This window comes from Sinohyriopsis cumingii, chromosome 14, assembly GCF_028554795.1.
Source record: "Sinohyriopsis cumingii isolate HCF-2022 chromosome 14, ASM2855479v2, whole genome shotgun sequence".
NCBI classification, from domain to species: Eukaryota; Metazoa; Mollusca; class Bivalvia; order Unionida; family Unionidae; genus Sinohyriopsis; species Sinohyriopsis cumingii.
The window spans coordinates 41,985,891-42,003,116 of NC_142974.1; the positions used below are offsets into that span (position 1 = coordinate 41,985,891).

The following is a 17,226-nucleotide window of genomic DNA, read 5'->3' on the forward strand; positions in this document are numbered from 1 at the left end:
GAATCAGTTTAAGCTGAAAAGCAATTAAATTTACATCATTGATGCACTTCTTAGCCAAGTGCTGATAATTTATATTGCACTCAGTTGTCTGGACCAAGACTCGTGTTTGCCATGAGGTTTATTGTTGTAAATATTATGTAAATATTATGTATTGACACATCACTCTCAATGTTGCTTTCTACACACTGAGGAGCTCCAAATGTCAGCGATAGTTCGGATTAAAACGCTCACCATATAGAAGGAAATTGGAAAGTTAAACGTGCAAATAAATGCAGATTTTAAATATGTTCTATAAAAGTTACGTCCACAGTAATTTAGTCAGAACGGATATTTGCATTTTTTTGATAAATACGTTTTTGGTGGTAAATATAAAATATAAATAAACAACTCAATGAGCCCAATGTAATTTTACCCCAGATGACCACTGACCTGGTGCAAAGGGACATCGCCTAGTGCAAAGAAGCAACAAGTCTGTTTCTTGAATTACATGATTTGTCTCTTAGTGTATGGTCATCGAAAGATATGTATTAGAACATACTATTTTAATGATTTTAACCCATCTAGTATCAAGCTTGCATCAGATACCTGTGGTTCTTCAGTAAAAACGTAAGCACTGTAGTGGAGAAGTATATTGTGTGGAATATAATCAAGTCAAGAAAGAGTAACTCTTGCTACTCACTGGTCCCAGGGTCGAGAGGCTGGGAATATTTCCTGATCCTTTTTGCCTACTTTATTTCTTATGAACACATTCTGCAGTGCTACAAATCTCTGACTTAAACTATGTAACAGAAACAGCGAAAACAATCAAGTCTTGTAAATGTCAACAAATTATTTATTTCCGCAGAATACAAGGTGAAAACATAAAAAGAATTTACAGTATTTTTAATTAGATCCCAGATAGTCCGTAGAGTTGTCTCACAAGTCCAAAAGTATACCGTACTCCGAATGAATTCCAGCGGTATTCTGAATATTGCAATTTTGGATGTGCTGATCTGCCCGTAGTTTCCAATATGATAATGTGCCAATGGTATTGATATATCACAACGTTATAATTCAAAATGCCCTAGGATGCATTCACAATAATCCCAAAATAGTGATTTTATCAGCAAATCAAACAACACTTTGTAACTCCAATTAATAATTTAAAGAAATAAATCTTCTCAAATTAAAGCTGAACACAACAATAAGACTGATTCCACTTCGGATGTTAAGGTAGGAATGAGTAATTTGGAAGTAAACGAAATTTATATAAAAATGCTAAGACACAATAACAGAGGCAGGATGAGGATCATTTTCATATCTAATTTGTAAACAACTTGCTTCTAGAATATTCTTAATTTCTATTTTTTTTAACATCGAAGTGACTGAATTGGACATCTGTAAACATGTTTACTTCTAATTAACCATGATGTTAATACACATTCTAAATCAAATAGAGATATTAGCTATTTAATGTTATTTAACAAATAACAAGACATTAGTCTGGTAGGCCTAAATTCAGTAACTCAGTTACTGACCATGGTCAATTGCAAAAAATTCATGTACATATAATAAGGGGGGGGGGGCAACCACACACAATACAAATATACATAATATTCGTCCATTAATTTTTAATTAGTTTTGAACTGGACTGAGCAAGATGGATTTTAAATTATCCGGAAGAAGTTTGTCTAACTATGACACTTCCATCCCCTCTCCCCCGCCAAAGAAAGAAAATAAAATAAAAATAAAATAAAAGCAAAAAATAACAAACCCATATGTACATTAATTTTTTATTCTTTTTTTTAATGTGATTGGAAGTCAATCTTTACAGATTATGCCATCCGAGTACCCTGGATCGAGGGTTAAAAATACTTCCTAACTGAATTAGTAATTCTGTTTTAACATGTGACACCTGGTACCCGGATGTCGAAAGGCGGTGAGCGCAAGTAGGTTGGGAAACAAAGAATAAGAACAAGATAAGGCAGGGTAATCGCCCATGATAACACACGTGAGCGTCAGAAACAAATATCCCGAATTCTCCATAAGATGTTGCATTTCCCAGTTCAAAATCGACTAAGATGAGAATTAAAGTACTATGCAGAAACCCAGATGATTATCTTCGGGAAACGAAACGTGACATACACAGAGGTAGCACACGTTTTAGTTGCTAAGTAATGAAACGTATTTTCGCTGTTTTTTTAATTTTATTTTTGTTCTTCATGTGCTAGCTTATAGGCTGGTTATGTAACTAAAAGCAGCTATTTTTCAGGGGAGGAAAATCTGAGATGCAGAAAATAAAGTTCAAACTGTTAATGCAGCTTGACATCATTTCTCCAGCTTTGATGCGTGTAGGTAATTTTTTAAAAACAAAATAAATATTCAAGAAAACGATGGTTCCGCCAGATTTAATAAAAATGAGTTCAGTATCAGGAAAAAGAATAAAAACTAACAAGTCACATTTTGGCAGGCAATTTTTAAATATAAACGGAATCTATTATAGATTGTCATAATAGGCTTGATTTGCAGGATTTGTAGGAAAAGTCCTACAGATCGTGTATGTGTATTTACTGAACTTAAATTAAACATAAATTATTGCTTTAAAATTTAATATTAAAGTTGTTTAACGAAAATCTGTTCAATCCTGATTATTGAATGTTCTGCACCTTAACTATCATTGAGAAACTTCCAGATGAAAATCATCAATCACTGATGGCCATGTTCTAAAGTGGGTGAAGAAAAGAGCACATCAGGTCTAATCATCACAATTTAGGATAATATGAATTTGTTTAACAAGATGTGTAAGTTTTCATTGTGACATCACAGCAGGAGACATTCAGACAGTAACGTACTGGATCACATATTTAGTTAGTCCTACCTGTAAGACCTGACGCTGATATTTATGTTTTGGGCGTCAGGGACTTACAGCCTAACTAATGGCTCTGTGTAGTGTGTTTTGACGTCAACTAACATCGTTACGAAAGTAAAATTTTCAGGAATATTTCACACAACTGACAACTAAAATAACGACGCTTTTCTACAAAGTAAAGTTATAATGTATTAGTCAGACTTGACTTACTATGATGCCTTTTCTCTAATAAATTCAGATTCTCACAAAAGAAATGGACCTGTTTTCAAGTTTCTTTGGCCTACATTTCAGTTGGCTGGAAAGCAATGAAAGCTGAGAATGCCGAAATTGGATAAAGTTTAAATATTATTTTTTAACAAAATGAATACAAAATATATTATGCCTATTGGAACTGTAAGCAACGGTTCATTTCGTTCAAGAAACAGATCCCCAACATGAACCTACTTGAACTTACTTCGACATACCTCGACTACCGTTGCATTGCAGCTAAATCAAATGTATGTCAACGGAAGGTGAAAATGCATCCATTTGCTAGTGTCATATTTTCATTCCACCAGGATAAAGACAGCACAGTAAGTATATTAATTACACATAAATTAGTGGAAAATTGTCGATATAGGCTGCCAAGTGTGTGAGATGTTCCTGAAAGTTTGATTACTCATTCCGATGTCGTTGACATCGGAACACACTATACAAGGCCGTTATTTGTATAGTAAGACATAACACCTAAACAAAATCAAAATGTGCTATGTCTTACATGTAGGACTAATATTTAATTTGATCTCATCCAAAAATGCCCATGTACTTTAACGTTGATTTTTGCCATATGTGCTTCTCGAGGCATCTAAATAATGACCTTCCAAACTAGTATCAGTGTATGAGGATCCAAATAAAGTGAATAATTGTCATTTAAAAGTATGCAGAATCAAATTATAAAGAGAACCTGCATTGATAAACATAACATAAGCTAGTCTCACAATATCTTATCAAGTCCTACTTGGTCAACAGGACACAAATTGTATCTGCAAATGGAATACACTCCAGCCCATTTGATCTACGTTGTGGTGTTCCACAGGGGTCTGTTCTTAGACCTGTTCTCTTCATTCTATAACAGTCGCTCTCAAGTATCATAGATCATCATCCATTTTCTCACCAATTGTATGCTGATGACATCCAAATATACAAATCTAGCCACCCAACTGAAGTTGATGCTACCATCCAAGGTGTATAGAGGTGCATTTCTGATGTGAAATCATGGATGACATGTAACAAGCTGCAGGTGAATGATGATAAAACTGAGGCCATTCTGATTACAACACAAAGACTTTCTCATTCACATCCTTTACCTCAAACAATAAGTATCTGCAACACCAACAATAAATTCTCACAATCAGTACAAAACCTAGGTGTTACTCTGGACGGTACTCTGACATTGCACCAACATGTCATGAACATATGCAAGGCTGCATATCTTGAGCTGAGATGCATCAGCTCAATTCGCAAATATCTTTCAGTTGATGCCACTAAAAACACTTGTGTGTTCATTAGTACTTTCAAGACTGGACTATTGTAACTCAATTTTGTCTGATTCATCTCAATATCTGCTCCAAAAAGTTAAAAACAGAGCTGCTTGGATCATACTTAGAGTACCACGATCAGAGCACACCTCTCTGCTGCTCTGTACCCTACACTCACTATCCATTCGATTCAGAATCAAACACAAAATTTGTTCTCTGTGCTACGTTTCACCATCAGACTTTAGTCCAACATACCTATCCGCGCTATACAAAGTCATTATTATTATTATGTATGTTATGTCCAGAAAAGTCTTATGTATGTTATGTCCAGGAGCTCTAATGTGTACAAATCTTATTCACTGTCATTATCACAGGAGTTTCCTGGACTCTTCACTTCAGCCTATGTATGAGAGTCCCTCGCATACACTTGCAAGTCCCTCACTTTCAAAAGGATAGAAATGAAAATGAATAAAAGTACATGATCATTATTGTATTATACATCTGGTTAAATTCTCAGTCTCATAAGACCACGTTAGGAAGAAACTGTTTTTCAGTAGATTGTCCAAAACTGTGTATGTCATATTACAGTCTGCAGACGATGTTCAGATGAGTTTCTCCATTTTGAAGATTGTTTATTTCCTGCACTACAGTAGCATTATGTACTATCTGTTGTCACTCCAAAAATCGCCAACCTCAATATTTTGCTGCCAATTTTTAAAAACTTGTCACCGTTTTCATAATACAGTACTATCTAAACACCCTCGAGAGAAAGGTAATATTGTCAACATAAGCTGATGTTTAGATAAGGGGGGATGAGAGGCTGAAAATAATTGAAATTTTGCATACAAGTTAAATTTTTCAGGTGACTTGTCATCAGTGAGTTGGATTTAGACAGAGAAAATAAAATGGAACTTTTGACTAAAAGAAGATATATAGCCTGAAATACACTTTGTATATTGACAACTTACATTTGTATACTACATTCCACAATGTGTTAAATAATGTACATGTATACAAAAAATCCATGAATTCGAGTATTATGTCATATCTAAAATTTTCTAACATATGTTAGAAAATTCATATGTCAGTCAAATCGCATTAGAAGATACAACTATCATGTATATATAAAACTAACGATTTTTGTTGGCTCTATATCCCATTATCAACAAACATGTTTTACGAAACAATTCACTCAGATATTCATTATCCTAGTAGCACTTGGCTATTGTTTGTATGCTACATATAAAGATGTACTTAAAATGGCCCAGATTTTGGTCAGGCAGAGACAACCACCATAATACAGAGGCTACCAAGGGGATGAGGCTATTCATAGGGAATTGTTTGTGTGTGTGTGATTTGGATTTTTAACGCATCTTTTACAAAAAAATTCAGTCATATCGCTACAGTGTCTGCAGCGTGGCAGTTTATATTGATGTCTAGCACTGGGGCATCATGCCGCAGACATGTAACATGATGTCCCACCCAGTCACATTATCCTGACACCAGGCCGACCAGCCCTAACACTACCCTTTCAATGCAGAGCACCAAGTGAGGCAGCTGTTAGTACCATTTTTATAAGTCTTTGGTATGACTGAGGCAATGATCGAACCCACGACCTCCTGCATCTGAGGTGGACACTCTAACCACTAGGCCACTGGAGCGGTACATAGGGAAATGAAAACGTGAACAGATATAAAGTTTAATAAACATTATTGCAAGATGTCCCACCTTCATTTAATTTAAAGGCCAAATATCTTTTGTTTCAAAATATTGGAACTTTACTTTGGATTTTACACCACCATAGGCAGGGATCATAAGCATGAACTTTGTTGTTGGAAATTGCGAGGGTCATGACAGGAAACTTTATGGTACAATAAATATGTTCCAATCCAATACATGCCAACCATTATGCTTTTGGCATAATCATTACACTTTTTTCACTAAATTACGCCTTAAGCGTTTTCGGTATATCTCCCTTTAAAAAATAAATGTTTTCTCATTTTTATTAACATCCCATTAATCCCACAGACCATATTCTCAGAAAGACGGCGTCTATGTAACTATGACATAAGAGTACACTTGTCCGAAGACTTGCATGCTCTTTCCTAATGGTATTTTGTTCTATTTATAGCAGTTGACCTGTTTCCAAGAAACATGCTGGTTTCTACTTTTGACCTCAGTTTCTATTTATAGCAACTGTATGGCTTAGTTAGGAGAGAACAGACTGATTTTTCAACTTTTAATCTTTGCTCTCAGATTCTTTGTTCGAATTCATATCTGGTACAAAACCAGTATATAGGTATTTGGCCCTAAAAGTCAAGTCAGATTTATTCTAGTCAATGTGTGTGTTCGAGTAAAAATATTTTTCAAATAATTTCACATATGGGTTGGGAAAAGATGAAAAACCGATTCAGAGATAAATACAATGTACATGAATTACACAATGCAGCGTTCCATTCTAGGGCAGCTTCACACCCCTTGCAGGCTACGTGGAAAGGATTTTAATATTGGTCATGGTGGTAAAACAAAGAAACCTTGCATTAGCTCATTTTACTAACTACAATACCAAGGTAATTTCTTTTTTACAGCAGAACTTAAATGTGGACACGAATTTCATAAATGCAGAGGCATTATCTACCAAGTTCTTAATAGAGTGTTATATACAAAAACTTAAAGCAATAATTGTTGTTAAAAGTCCAGGGTGATAAATAAATCATTTTGTACATATGCTTATTGAATTTTTATCATGTTATATGTGGATTTCTGCTCGGATTACTCTTTGTCCACTTGGATTACACTTTTTCCTCGCCAGGGGTTGGCATGTATGCAATCACTATAAAAAATGAAAGTGCTTCTATTTAAGTTTTTCGCTGGCTTCCTTTGATCAAAGGTCTTCACCTTGTTTTGATGAAGGTACATGTGTTATTGAAGCGCCACTAAAGGCCCTCTTTGAAGGCCAAACAAATGCTAGCTTGTTATTGCAGCGGCAGCATCAAATAATTGTAGAACATTGACCGAGATATATTTTTTCATTTGCTTAGTATGTATACAGAATGATTGGTGCTTGAAAGGTAATCAGTTTTCTCTGAAGTTTCAGCAAAATTATTTTTTCTGGTACATTTTCAAAAATAAAAAATATTGCCGTTGCATGGTGGATTTTAATTGTTTCCGTTCCTGACTTCAGAGGTGCTTGATTGTAGCTAGTCAGGTAGTACAAATATTTTGGTTATATTATAGCATACATTGCTTAGGCCAGACATGAGCATAACTGGCTTATGATATAACAACGCCGTGTTTGGGTGGTTTGACGTTATGAACAAAGGATTTGTTTATATAACAATAGATTCCAGTGTAATTTTCTGTCCAGGTTGCGGCTTCCTGTCATAGTGTCTTTGAATTTCTCCACTCCAAACCCAAGACTGTATATACAAATTTACCAGCCAAAAATGTTGTCACCCCAAAGATCTCCATATGGTATATTTTCTCACCAGTAAGGCAAAAAACAATGACAGGGCTGGTAGAAAATGGAAATTATATAATTTCATGAAGTAAAATCACAGTATAGAATCTTTTGTATATCTGTAATGTGAATTGTATGCAATAATCAATCTTTTGATGGTTCTATTTGCTTTTCAGTTCCTAGGAATTATGATCCCGTTCTTCACCCTTTTGAGGCAAACAGAGAGTATGTCAGGGCACTGAATGCCACAAAATTAGAAAGAGTGTTTGCTAAACCTTTCCTGGGTTCATTGGATGGGCACAGAGATGGAGTTCATTGCATGTGTAAGCATCCCAGAAGTCCTTCCCTGTTGTTGTCTGGGGCATGTGATGGAGAGGTGAGTTTGAACTAGAGTCAGTCATTGTCACACAGTACACACACAAACGTAATCTCACTTAATATCTTTCTGATAGTGTCAACATCTCTCATGTCTTTTGAAGATGTGAGAAATACATGACAGGTATTTTATTGATCATTTTTCATTAAATGGTCACACACTGTAATTGCATAAGTTTAGCCAAATGATCCATCTTTTAACATCTTTGATAAAACATGGACATGTAAGTGAAATTTTAATGTAAAAATATATCTTATGATTGAACCCACTGTACCGATCCAAGATAACTGTATCACATGGATGTTGATAAAAATGTTAATTTGCATAGGTATGGTGGTATTTGTTTTAAAATTAGGTCATATCTTGTTCAGATACATTGCCCAATCATAATATCTTGGGAGAGCTACTATCTCACAAATCCAAGGATGAAGCTGTTGAGTGACCTGTTGTGTCTTGGCTATAGGTCTCACCACAGGGTTCGTATGATCTTTGAGATTTTGGGAAAAATGAGGTAGCATTTTCAAGGCCTTGAAAGTTTGGGAAGATCAAGCAGATTACCCTGAGGTCTTTAAAAGTCTTTGAAAATTGAAATAAACCCAACACTTTTAATTTCTTTCCACAATCACAAGTAAAATTGTCCAAGGTTGTTAGATTCGGATCGTCTGACTATACCAACCCATTTGTTTGTAATCCCCCTCCCCCGATTTCAATAATTGAAACCTAATATAAAGTACAAGGAACTTGATCCATTCATTCATTGATTTATAATTTCTAACATGACTGAGTATAGTGTCCCTAACACCGTCATCATCTGCGCATTTCATGCTTAACAGATGTTTTAAATATAATAGATGGACATGCTTGAGACTCATTTCCAGTTCCTGAACAAGACCATTTTCAGCAATGGGTGTGTGCACAACTACAGATGTACATACATATGTCATCTGCTTCTAATACAACAAATTTGCCTTTCACATGGATTTCACAAGTGGTGTAATTTCTGTGTTCGTGTGTGCAAAGGGATATAATTCCAGACTCTCAACGTTATGATAATTTATGGAGTTATCCGGCAGCTACCGAATAGGATGAACTACATCATTATGTTGTCTGAGGGAAATAAAGTAGCCCATAGTGTACACAATATAGCGCCATGTTAGTATGGAAAGTCCGTTAAGCATAAAAGGAGCAGGGGATGCCAGTATTAGTGCCATTCTGGTCAGAATCCGGTTATAAATTATAAATTAATGATTTGATTGACTTAGTTCTGAGCATTTTTTATCACGTTTTTGTTATTGAAATCAGTAGGGGGGTACAAACAAATGGGGATGTATAGTCCTACTATAGTTGAGTTTTCAGGGTTTCTTTCTTTTGATGACCCATTCAGTTTCATTGCTGCCGTAATAACAAATGAGCATTTGTTTGGCCATCCAAAGTTGGGCTTGGCAAGACTTCAATAACACATGCACTTTTCATTAAAGCAAGCCAGCTAATCCCTTCATAAAAGTAAGTCAGCACCATAACTATTTTCAGCACGTTTTTTTTTTCTTGTCTAATTTCATTGAGTTTGTTTTTCGTAATCATATCAGTATATATGTTTTAGGTGTTATCTAATGTTGTAAAGCGCTTAGAGCTTCTAAAGATTAGGCTCTATACAAAGTCCTCATTATTATTATTAGGGCGACTGCCCTAACTTCATGAGTAGTGATGCAGAACAATTTCATTTGGTCTGGAGTTATTTTCCTATATGCTGAACAAACAGATCACCTATATTTTTAAAAAAAAATACCAACATATTAAACATGCTGACTCGTATATTGCAACTTGCTTGTTATTTTTACCCTTCCTATGCGTGCATACAACACTCATCCTATATGGAGCCTCTCACCTTTGGTGCTCTAAGATTAGCCATCATACATGTACCGGTATTTCTACTCTCGATACTAATGTTTCTGTCATAAATATCTTAAAAATTATAATTCTAAAATCTTTTTATTTAGTTTGCGTTAATATCTTAATTACACAGAAATTAAGCTTGCGCACATTGGTAATGTAGATTTTAATGATCACCGAATGGCAGAGGGTTAAACTGTGGATTGCAAGATTATATAGTAATAAGGCAGTTCTGTTGAAAAATATGCACACAATTGTGGTTCTAATACATGTATGGCTGTGTTTTCTGGTGGATGGATATGTATCACATAGACAAAATAGGCAAGTAATGCCTGATTTTCATTCATTACCCTTTCCGTGGTGCTTGACAAAATACTTGTTTTACTTCATGGCAGCACGTCGTCATGTGAGCTAATGGTAACTTCGTTACAGACATCGGGGGGTAGGATAAATCTATCTTCAAATGTATGTTTTCGGACACCTAATTAAAGAATTTGATATGTATTTGGACGACAAAAGAAGTAATTATTTGTTGCAGTCCAAAAACATACGTTAGTAGGAAAAAAAGAAATGACCAGGAGATATACACAGTTGTTGAACAGGTTGGCAGGAAGATTAGGTGTTATTTGCATGTCTTGTTAATTTATGTTTATTGCAAACTGTGAGTGTGAGACACACTTGACTGCTTAGTGTTTTAGGGATTATTTACTTTGATAACACGTTTTTGTGGTCTGAACTTATCAGAGTAACACAGGATGCTGCTACAAAGATGAAGTCATTGAGCCCAAGTCACTTACATCAATGAAAAATAAAAAATGTACTTTATAACACAAGTCTGTATCAAGCACAAAGAATATGGCAGCTATACTTGATGCCCCTATTTCTACTGCAGACTGAGAGAATCTGTCATCAAAACAAACTCACACAATTTGATGGGTATATCTATTGTGAAAAATTTAATGAAAATTTCTGTTCATGGGCCCATTGTTGAGAATTTTTGTTTCAGGAAGGCATTTAAGAAAATGTCTGGGAAAAAATGAGGCAGATGTTGATGAAGTGTCAGTGACATTGTTTATAAAGACTAAGTCGTATTTTGTATTATCAGTTATAAACATTCTTATTCATTCTTGCTTTTCATATGCTACATATTGAACTTCATGTGTATGTCATGGTATTGTTATATTTATTAATAATTGTTCTTGTGCTTTGAAATGTAATAAAAAATGTAAAGCTGTTTTATTGTCATGTTTATATAGATTAAAAATGGGGCCAATATAATATTACACAAATATTTAAGTTCCTGCATAACGGCATAAATAACTGAAAAGTTTGCTCCATATGTTTTAATTGGTGAATTTCATGGTGCAAAGAAAAATATTTCCAAGGGAGGCCCTGGTACATGAGTATGGAATTGAATTTTTAATGGCCAAGTTGGTGTGTATAATGCAGCATAAAGGTGGAGTGAGTTGAATTTTTAATGGCCAAGTTGGTGTGTATAATGCAGCATAAGGTGTATTGAGTTGAATTTTTAATGGCCAAGTTGGTGTGTATAGTGCAGAATAAGGTGGAGTGAGTTGAATTTTTAATGGCCACGTTGGCGTGTATAATGCAGCATAAGGTGGAGTGAGTTGAATTTTTAATGGCCAAGTTGGTGTGTATAGTGCAGCATAAGGTGAGTGAGTTAAATTTTTAATGGCCAGGTTGGTGTCTATAATGCAGCATAAGGTGTAGTGAGTTGAATTTTTAATGGCCAAGTTGGTGTGTATAATGCAGCATAAGGTGTATTGAGTTGAATTTTTAATGGCCAAGTTGGTGTGTATAATGCAGCATAAGGTGTAGTGAGTTGAATTTTTAATGGCCAAGTTGGTGTGTATAATGCAGCATAAGGTGTATTGAGTTGAATTTTTAATGGCCATGTTGGTGTGTATAATGCAGCATAAGGTGTAATGAGTTGAATTTTTAATGGCCAAGTTGGTGTGTATAATGCAGCATAAGGTGTAATGAGTTGAATTTTTAATGACCAAGTTGGTGTGTATAATGCAGCATAAGGTGTAGTGAGTTGAATTTTTAATGGCCAAGTTGGTATGGCATGTATAATGTGATGTTATGTTATGTATTTTAATTCATCTGTCATTTGATATCTTGCATGTAAAATTATAAAGTTGGAGGATGCAAAGTTTGCTTTCTTGATTTAATTCCTTTTTGGGATATATCTATGTCAGAGGTAGGCACATGTTTCTGTTTAATGGGATGGGTGGATGTCATTTATTGAAGCATAATATGGTATGTTCTTGTAGGATAAATATATAATAATCAAAATGTAATATGGAATAAGCATAAAAATGCTAAAAATACTCAGATTGAACATATATTTACCAGGGTAAATCAAAATACATGTAGAATATTATTTTGAAAATTCTTTCAAGGATTAATGATTAGTCTTCTTGGTAATAGATTCATATTGTTTCAATGTCGAAAGTGTGTGTATTTAAATGCTTGTATAAATGTTGTATGGAGCGTTGTTTGATTTATCGAAAGGGCAAAAAAAAAATGTATTTTGACAGTGCTTATCATTTTAGTGTATCCTTGATTAGTATGAGTGTACATATTTGATTCATTGACATATCAATGATATTGAACCAACTCAGAATTGTATGCCGTCACAGACATCATAATGAAACATTACTCATTTATTCCTCATGCAAAGGCAGTCCATCATATACCATAGCCACACCATCTGCCTGAAGGTAAAGGCAACAGCATGGAAAAATATAAATCTGTGACCCCTTTCCATTTACGGGTAGAACTTTCGAACCAGTTTAGATACTTCAGTGACACTTTAGCCCATTATATACATTGATTTCAGTTTCTTGCTTATTCACAGCCATACCCCCTACACTCAAGGTCAACGTCATATGAAAGGATAATTTAAGTCAGCGGCCTGTTCCTTTACACGTTACTTGTTAAGCCCACTCCCCAAATATTTTACCAAGGTCAACAAGATTCCACATCTTGTACTCTACTCATGTTTGTAGCTCGAAGATAACTGATTTGTATGGTGAAGGTCATGAAGTTTGCATATCATACGATGTTTGTGGTACTCTTGTAACAATCCATCCACTTTTTGACACCAGATTTGTTAATGTACTTTCCCTCTCATTAATGAGGTATTGGAGGGGGGGTATTTATTACCTTCTTCTTACAATGACTTCTGTGTAAAACCCATAATACATTTTATTACTCAAGAATATTTGTTGACATTAATTTGACTTGTAATACCTATCATCTCCAAATGATACACAAAGATATAATACCTGTCTAATAATATACAAATATGCAATATCTGTATAATGATACACAATGGTGTAATACCTGTCTAATGGGTCCCAATTAGTTACAAGGTCAAAATTACTGCAAAATATTTCTTTCAAGATAAATGATGTATGTGCGACCAATTAATGATGCCTTATGATACAGTTTGTGGAGTTGTACATTGTATTCTTGGTGCTGAAAGGAAAATTTCTTTAAATACTATGCTGCTATTGTTTCCATTGGTTGATGTATTGATTCATTTACTTTTGCATTCGTTTCCATTGGTTGATGAATTGATTTATTTACTTTTGTATTTGTTTCCATTGGTTGATGAATTGATTCATTTACTTTTGTATTCATTTCAGTTGGTTGATGTATTGATTTATTTACTTTTGTATTTGTTTCCATTGGTTGATGAATTGATTCATTTACTTTTGTATTTGTTTCCATTGGTTGATGTATTGATTTATTTACTTTTGTATTTGTTTCTATCAGTTGACGTACCATATTTACAGTATGTTTTCAGACATGGTTTATTTTTGGACACTATTTTTGGGGCAAATATGTCATTGTAATTTTTGGACGTTTCTCCACTTTAATTTTTTTTCTACAGCTTATGTTTTTGGACATCGTTACATACAAAACCACTTCAAGCAGATGTGACAGTTATGGCTTTGATTACAAACCATGACCCCTGCTTTATATCAAGCAGGTGTGACAGTTATGGCTTTGATTAGAAACCATGACCCTTGCTTTATATCAAGCAGGTGTGACAGTTATGGCTTTGATTAGAAACCATGACTCCTGCTTTTTATCAAGCAGATGTGACAGTTATGGCTTTGATTAGAAACCATGACCCATGCTTTATATCAAGCAGATGTGACAGTTATGGCTTTGATTAGAAACCATGACCCCTGCTTTTTATCAAGCAGGTTGTGACAGTTATGGCTTTGATTAGAAACCATGACCCTTGCTTTATATCAAGCAGATGTGACAGTTATGGCTTTGATTAGAAACCATGACCCATGCTTTATATCAAGCAGATGTGACAGTTATGGCTTTGATTAGAAACCATGACCCCTGCTTTATATCAAGTAGGTTGTGAAAGTTATGGCTTTGATTAGAAACCATGACCCTTGCTTTATATCAAGCAGATGTGACAGTTATGGCTTTGATTAGAAACCATGACCCTTGCTTTATATCAAGCAGATGTGACACTTATGGCTTTGATTAGAAACCATGACTCCTGCTTTATATCAAGCAGGTTGTGACAGTTATGGCTTTGATTAGAAACCATGACCCCTGCTTTATATCAAGCAGGTTGTGACAGTTATGGCTTTGATTAGAAGCCATGACCCCTGCTTTATATCAAGCAGGCTGTGACAGTTATGGCTTTGATTAGAAACCATGACCCTTGCTTTATATCAAGCAGGTTGTGACAGTTATGGCTTTGATTAGAAACCATGACCCCTGCTTTATATCAAGCAGGCTGTGACAGTTATGGCTTTGATTAGAAACCATGACCCCTGCTTTATATCAAGCAGGTTGTGACAGTTATGGCTTTGATTAGAAACCATGACCCCTGCTTTATATCAAGCAGGCTGTGACAGTTATGGCTTTGATTAGAAACCATGACTCCTGCTTTATATCAAGCAGGTTGTGACAGTTATGGCTTTGATTAGAAACCATGACCCCTGCTTTATATCAAGCAGGTTGTGACAGTTATGGCTTTGATTAGAAACCATGACCCCTGCTTTATATCAAGCAGGCTGTGACAGTTATGGCTTTGATTAGAAACCATGACCCCTGCTTTATATCAAGCAGGTTGTGACAGTTATGGCTTTGATTAGAAACCATGACCCCTGCTTTATATCAAGCAGGTTGTGACAGTTATGGCTCTGATTAGAAACCATGACCCCTGCTTTATATCAAGCAGGCTGTGACAGTTATGGCTTTGATTAGAAACCATGACCCCTGCTTTATATCAAGCAGGTTGTGACAGTTATGGCTTTGATTAGAAACCATGACCCCTGCTTTATATCAAACAGGTTGTGACAGTTATGGCTTTGATTAGAAACCATGACCCCTGCTTTATATCAAGCAGGCTGTGACAGTTATGGCTTTGATTAGAAATCATGACCCCTGCTTCATATCAAGCAGGCTGTGACAGTTATGGCTTTGATTAGAAACCATGACCCCTGCTTTATATCAAGCAGGTTGTGACAGTTATGGCTTTGATTAGAAACCATGACCCCTGCTTTTTATCAAGCAGGTGTGACAGTTATGGCTCTGATTAGAAACCATGACCCCTGCTTTATATCAAGCAGGTGTGACAGTTATGGCTTTGATTAGAAACCATGACCCCTGCTTTATATCAAGCAGGTTGTGACAGTTATGGCTTTGATTAGAAACCATGACCCCTGCTTTATATCAAGCAGGTTGTGACATTTATGGCTCTGATTAGAAACCATGACCCCTGCTTTATATCAAGCAGGTGTGACAGTTATGGCTTTGATTAGAAACCATGACTCCTGCTTTATATCATCAGATTCAGTATGGATTAGTAAATTCATTGGCACCGTGGAACAAAAGAAACCCATTATTTCTGAAGGACAGTTTAAACATAGTTATTGTTCTGCAGGTAATAAATCTCTTTGTAGGTGATAAATATCGATTGTGGGTACTACGTGTTGGGTACATCATGTGTTCTTTTAATGCAATCCAGATGGCTGCCTTTTATTTCCGAACACACCTGTCAGAGAAATCCAACATGTTTTATTATTAACAGTTTTCACCTCGACACCTAGAAATTTCTGACATGCATCAAAACAATCTTTGAGCAGTCAGTTGTTTCGTGCCAGCAAGCTCTGCTAATTTTGAAGCTACCCTCGGCTAGTTGGGGAAAATAAAGAAGAGAGAACCACAACAAAATAGATCACCTTTATAGAAACAAACATTAACATATTAATCACGCTGACTCGTATATTGCAACTTGTTATTCTTACCCTTCCTAGGCATGTGTACAACACAAACCACATATGGAGCCTCTCACCCTTGGTGCTCTAAGACTAGCCATCATATATGTACTTTTACTCTTGATACTAAAATGTTTCTGTCATAAATGTCTTCAGAATGATAATTCCAAAATCTTTTTATTTAGTTTGTATTAATATCTTAATTTCACAGAAATAAAACTTGCATGTGTTTGTAATGTAGATTTTAATGATCACTGATTAGCAGAGGGTTAAACTGTGGATTGCAAGATTACTAATATGGCAGTTCTTTTGGAAAATATACACACAATCGTGGCTCTAATTAATGAATGGCTGCATTTTCTGGTGAATAATCATGTATCAAATAGACAAAAATAGGCAAGTAATACCTGTTTTACTTCATGGCAGCATGTGGTCATGTGAGCTAATGGTAACTTCATTACGGACATATGGGGCACAAATTTATCTTCCCATGTTTGTTTTCGGACACCAAAAATTTAAGAATTGAATATGTCTTTCGATGACAAAAATGTAATTATTTTTTGCTGTCTGGAAACATGCCGTAAATACGGTATTGATTCATTTACTCTTTTATTTGTTTCCATTGGTTGATATATTAACTGATTTATTTACTTTTTTATTAACAGGTGAGGATATGGAACTTGGCAAAGAAAAAATGTGTGAGTCAAGTGCAGGCACATGAAGGCTTTGTGCAGGGGATTTGCTCTGTCCCTGATGGTGGCTCCTTTCTCACTGTAAGTCTGAGTTGTGATGTGAATTTGGGTCTGTTTGTAAAGCAATACATGGTACAAATCATTGACCTTGGAGTT

At 35.3% G+C, this 17,226-nt stretch overlaps 1 protein-coding gene across 1 annotated transcript in view; it reads left to right on the forward strand.

The window, feature by feature from the left end:
* Nucleotides 1-1,931: 1,931 nt before the first annotated feature.
* Nucleotides 1,932-17,226, forward strand: part of LOC149783632 (DDB1- and CUL4-associated factor 13-like) — a 38,985-nt gene continuing 23,690 nt past the window's right edge. The window contains exons 1-3 of the mRNA XM_089931879.1: nucleotides 1,932-2,130; nucleotides 8,002-8,201; nucleotides 17,044-17,151. Coding sequence (XP_089788005.1) covers nucleotides 2,061-2,130; nucleotides 8,002-8,201; nucleotides 17,044-17,151 — 378 coding nt within the window. The 5' untranslated portion in view covers nucleotides 1,932-2,060. The remainder of the gene's footprint in view (nucleotides 2,131-8,001; nucleotides 8,202-17,043; nucleotides 17,152-17,226) is intronic.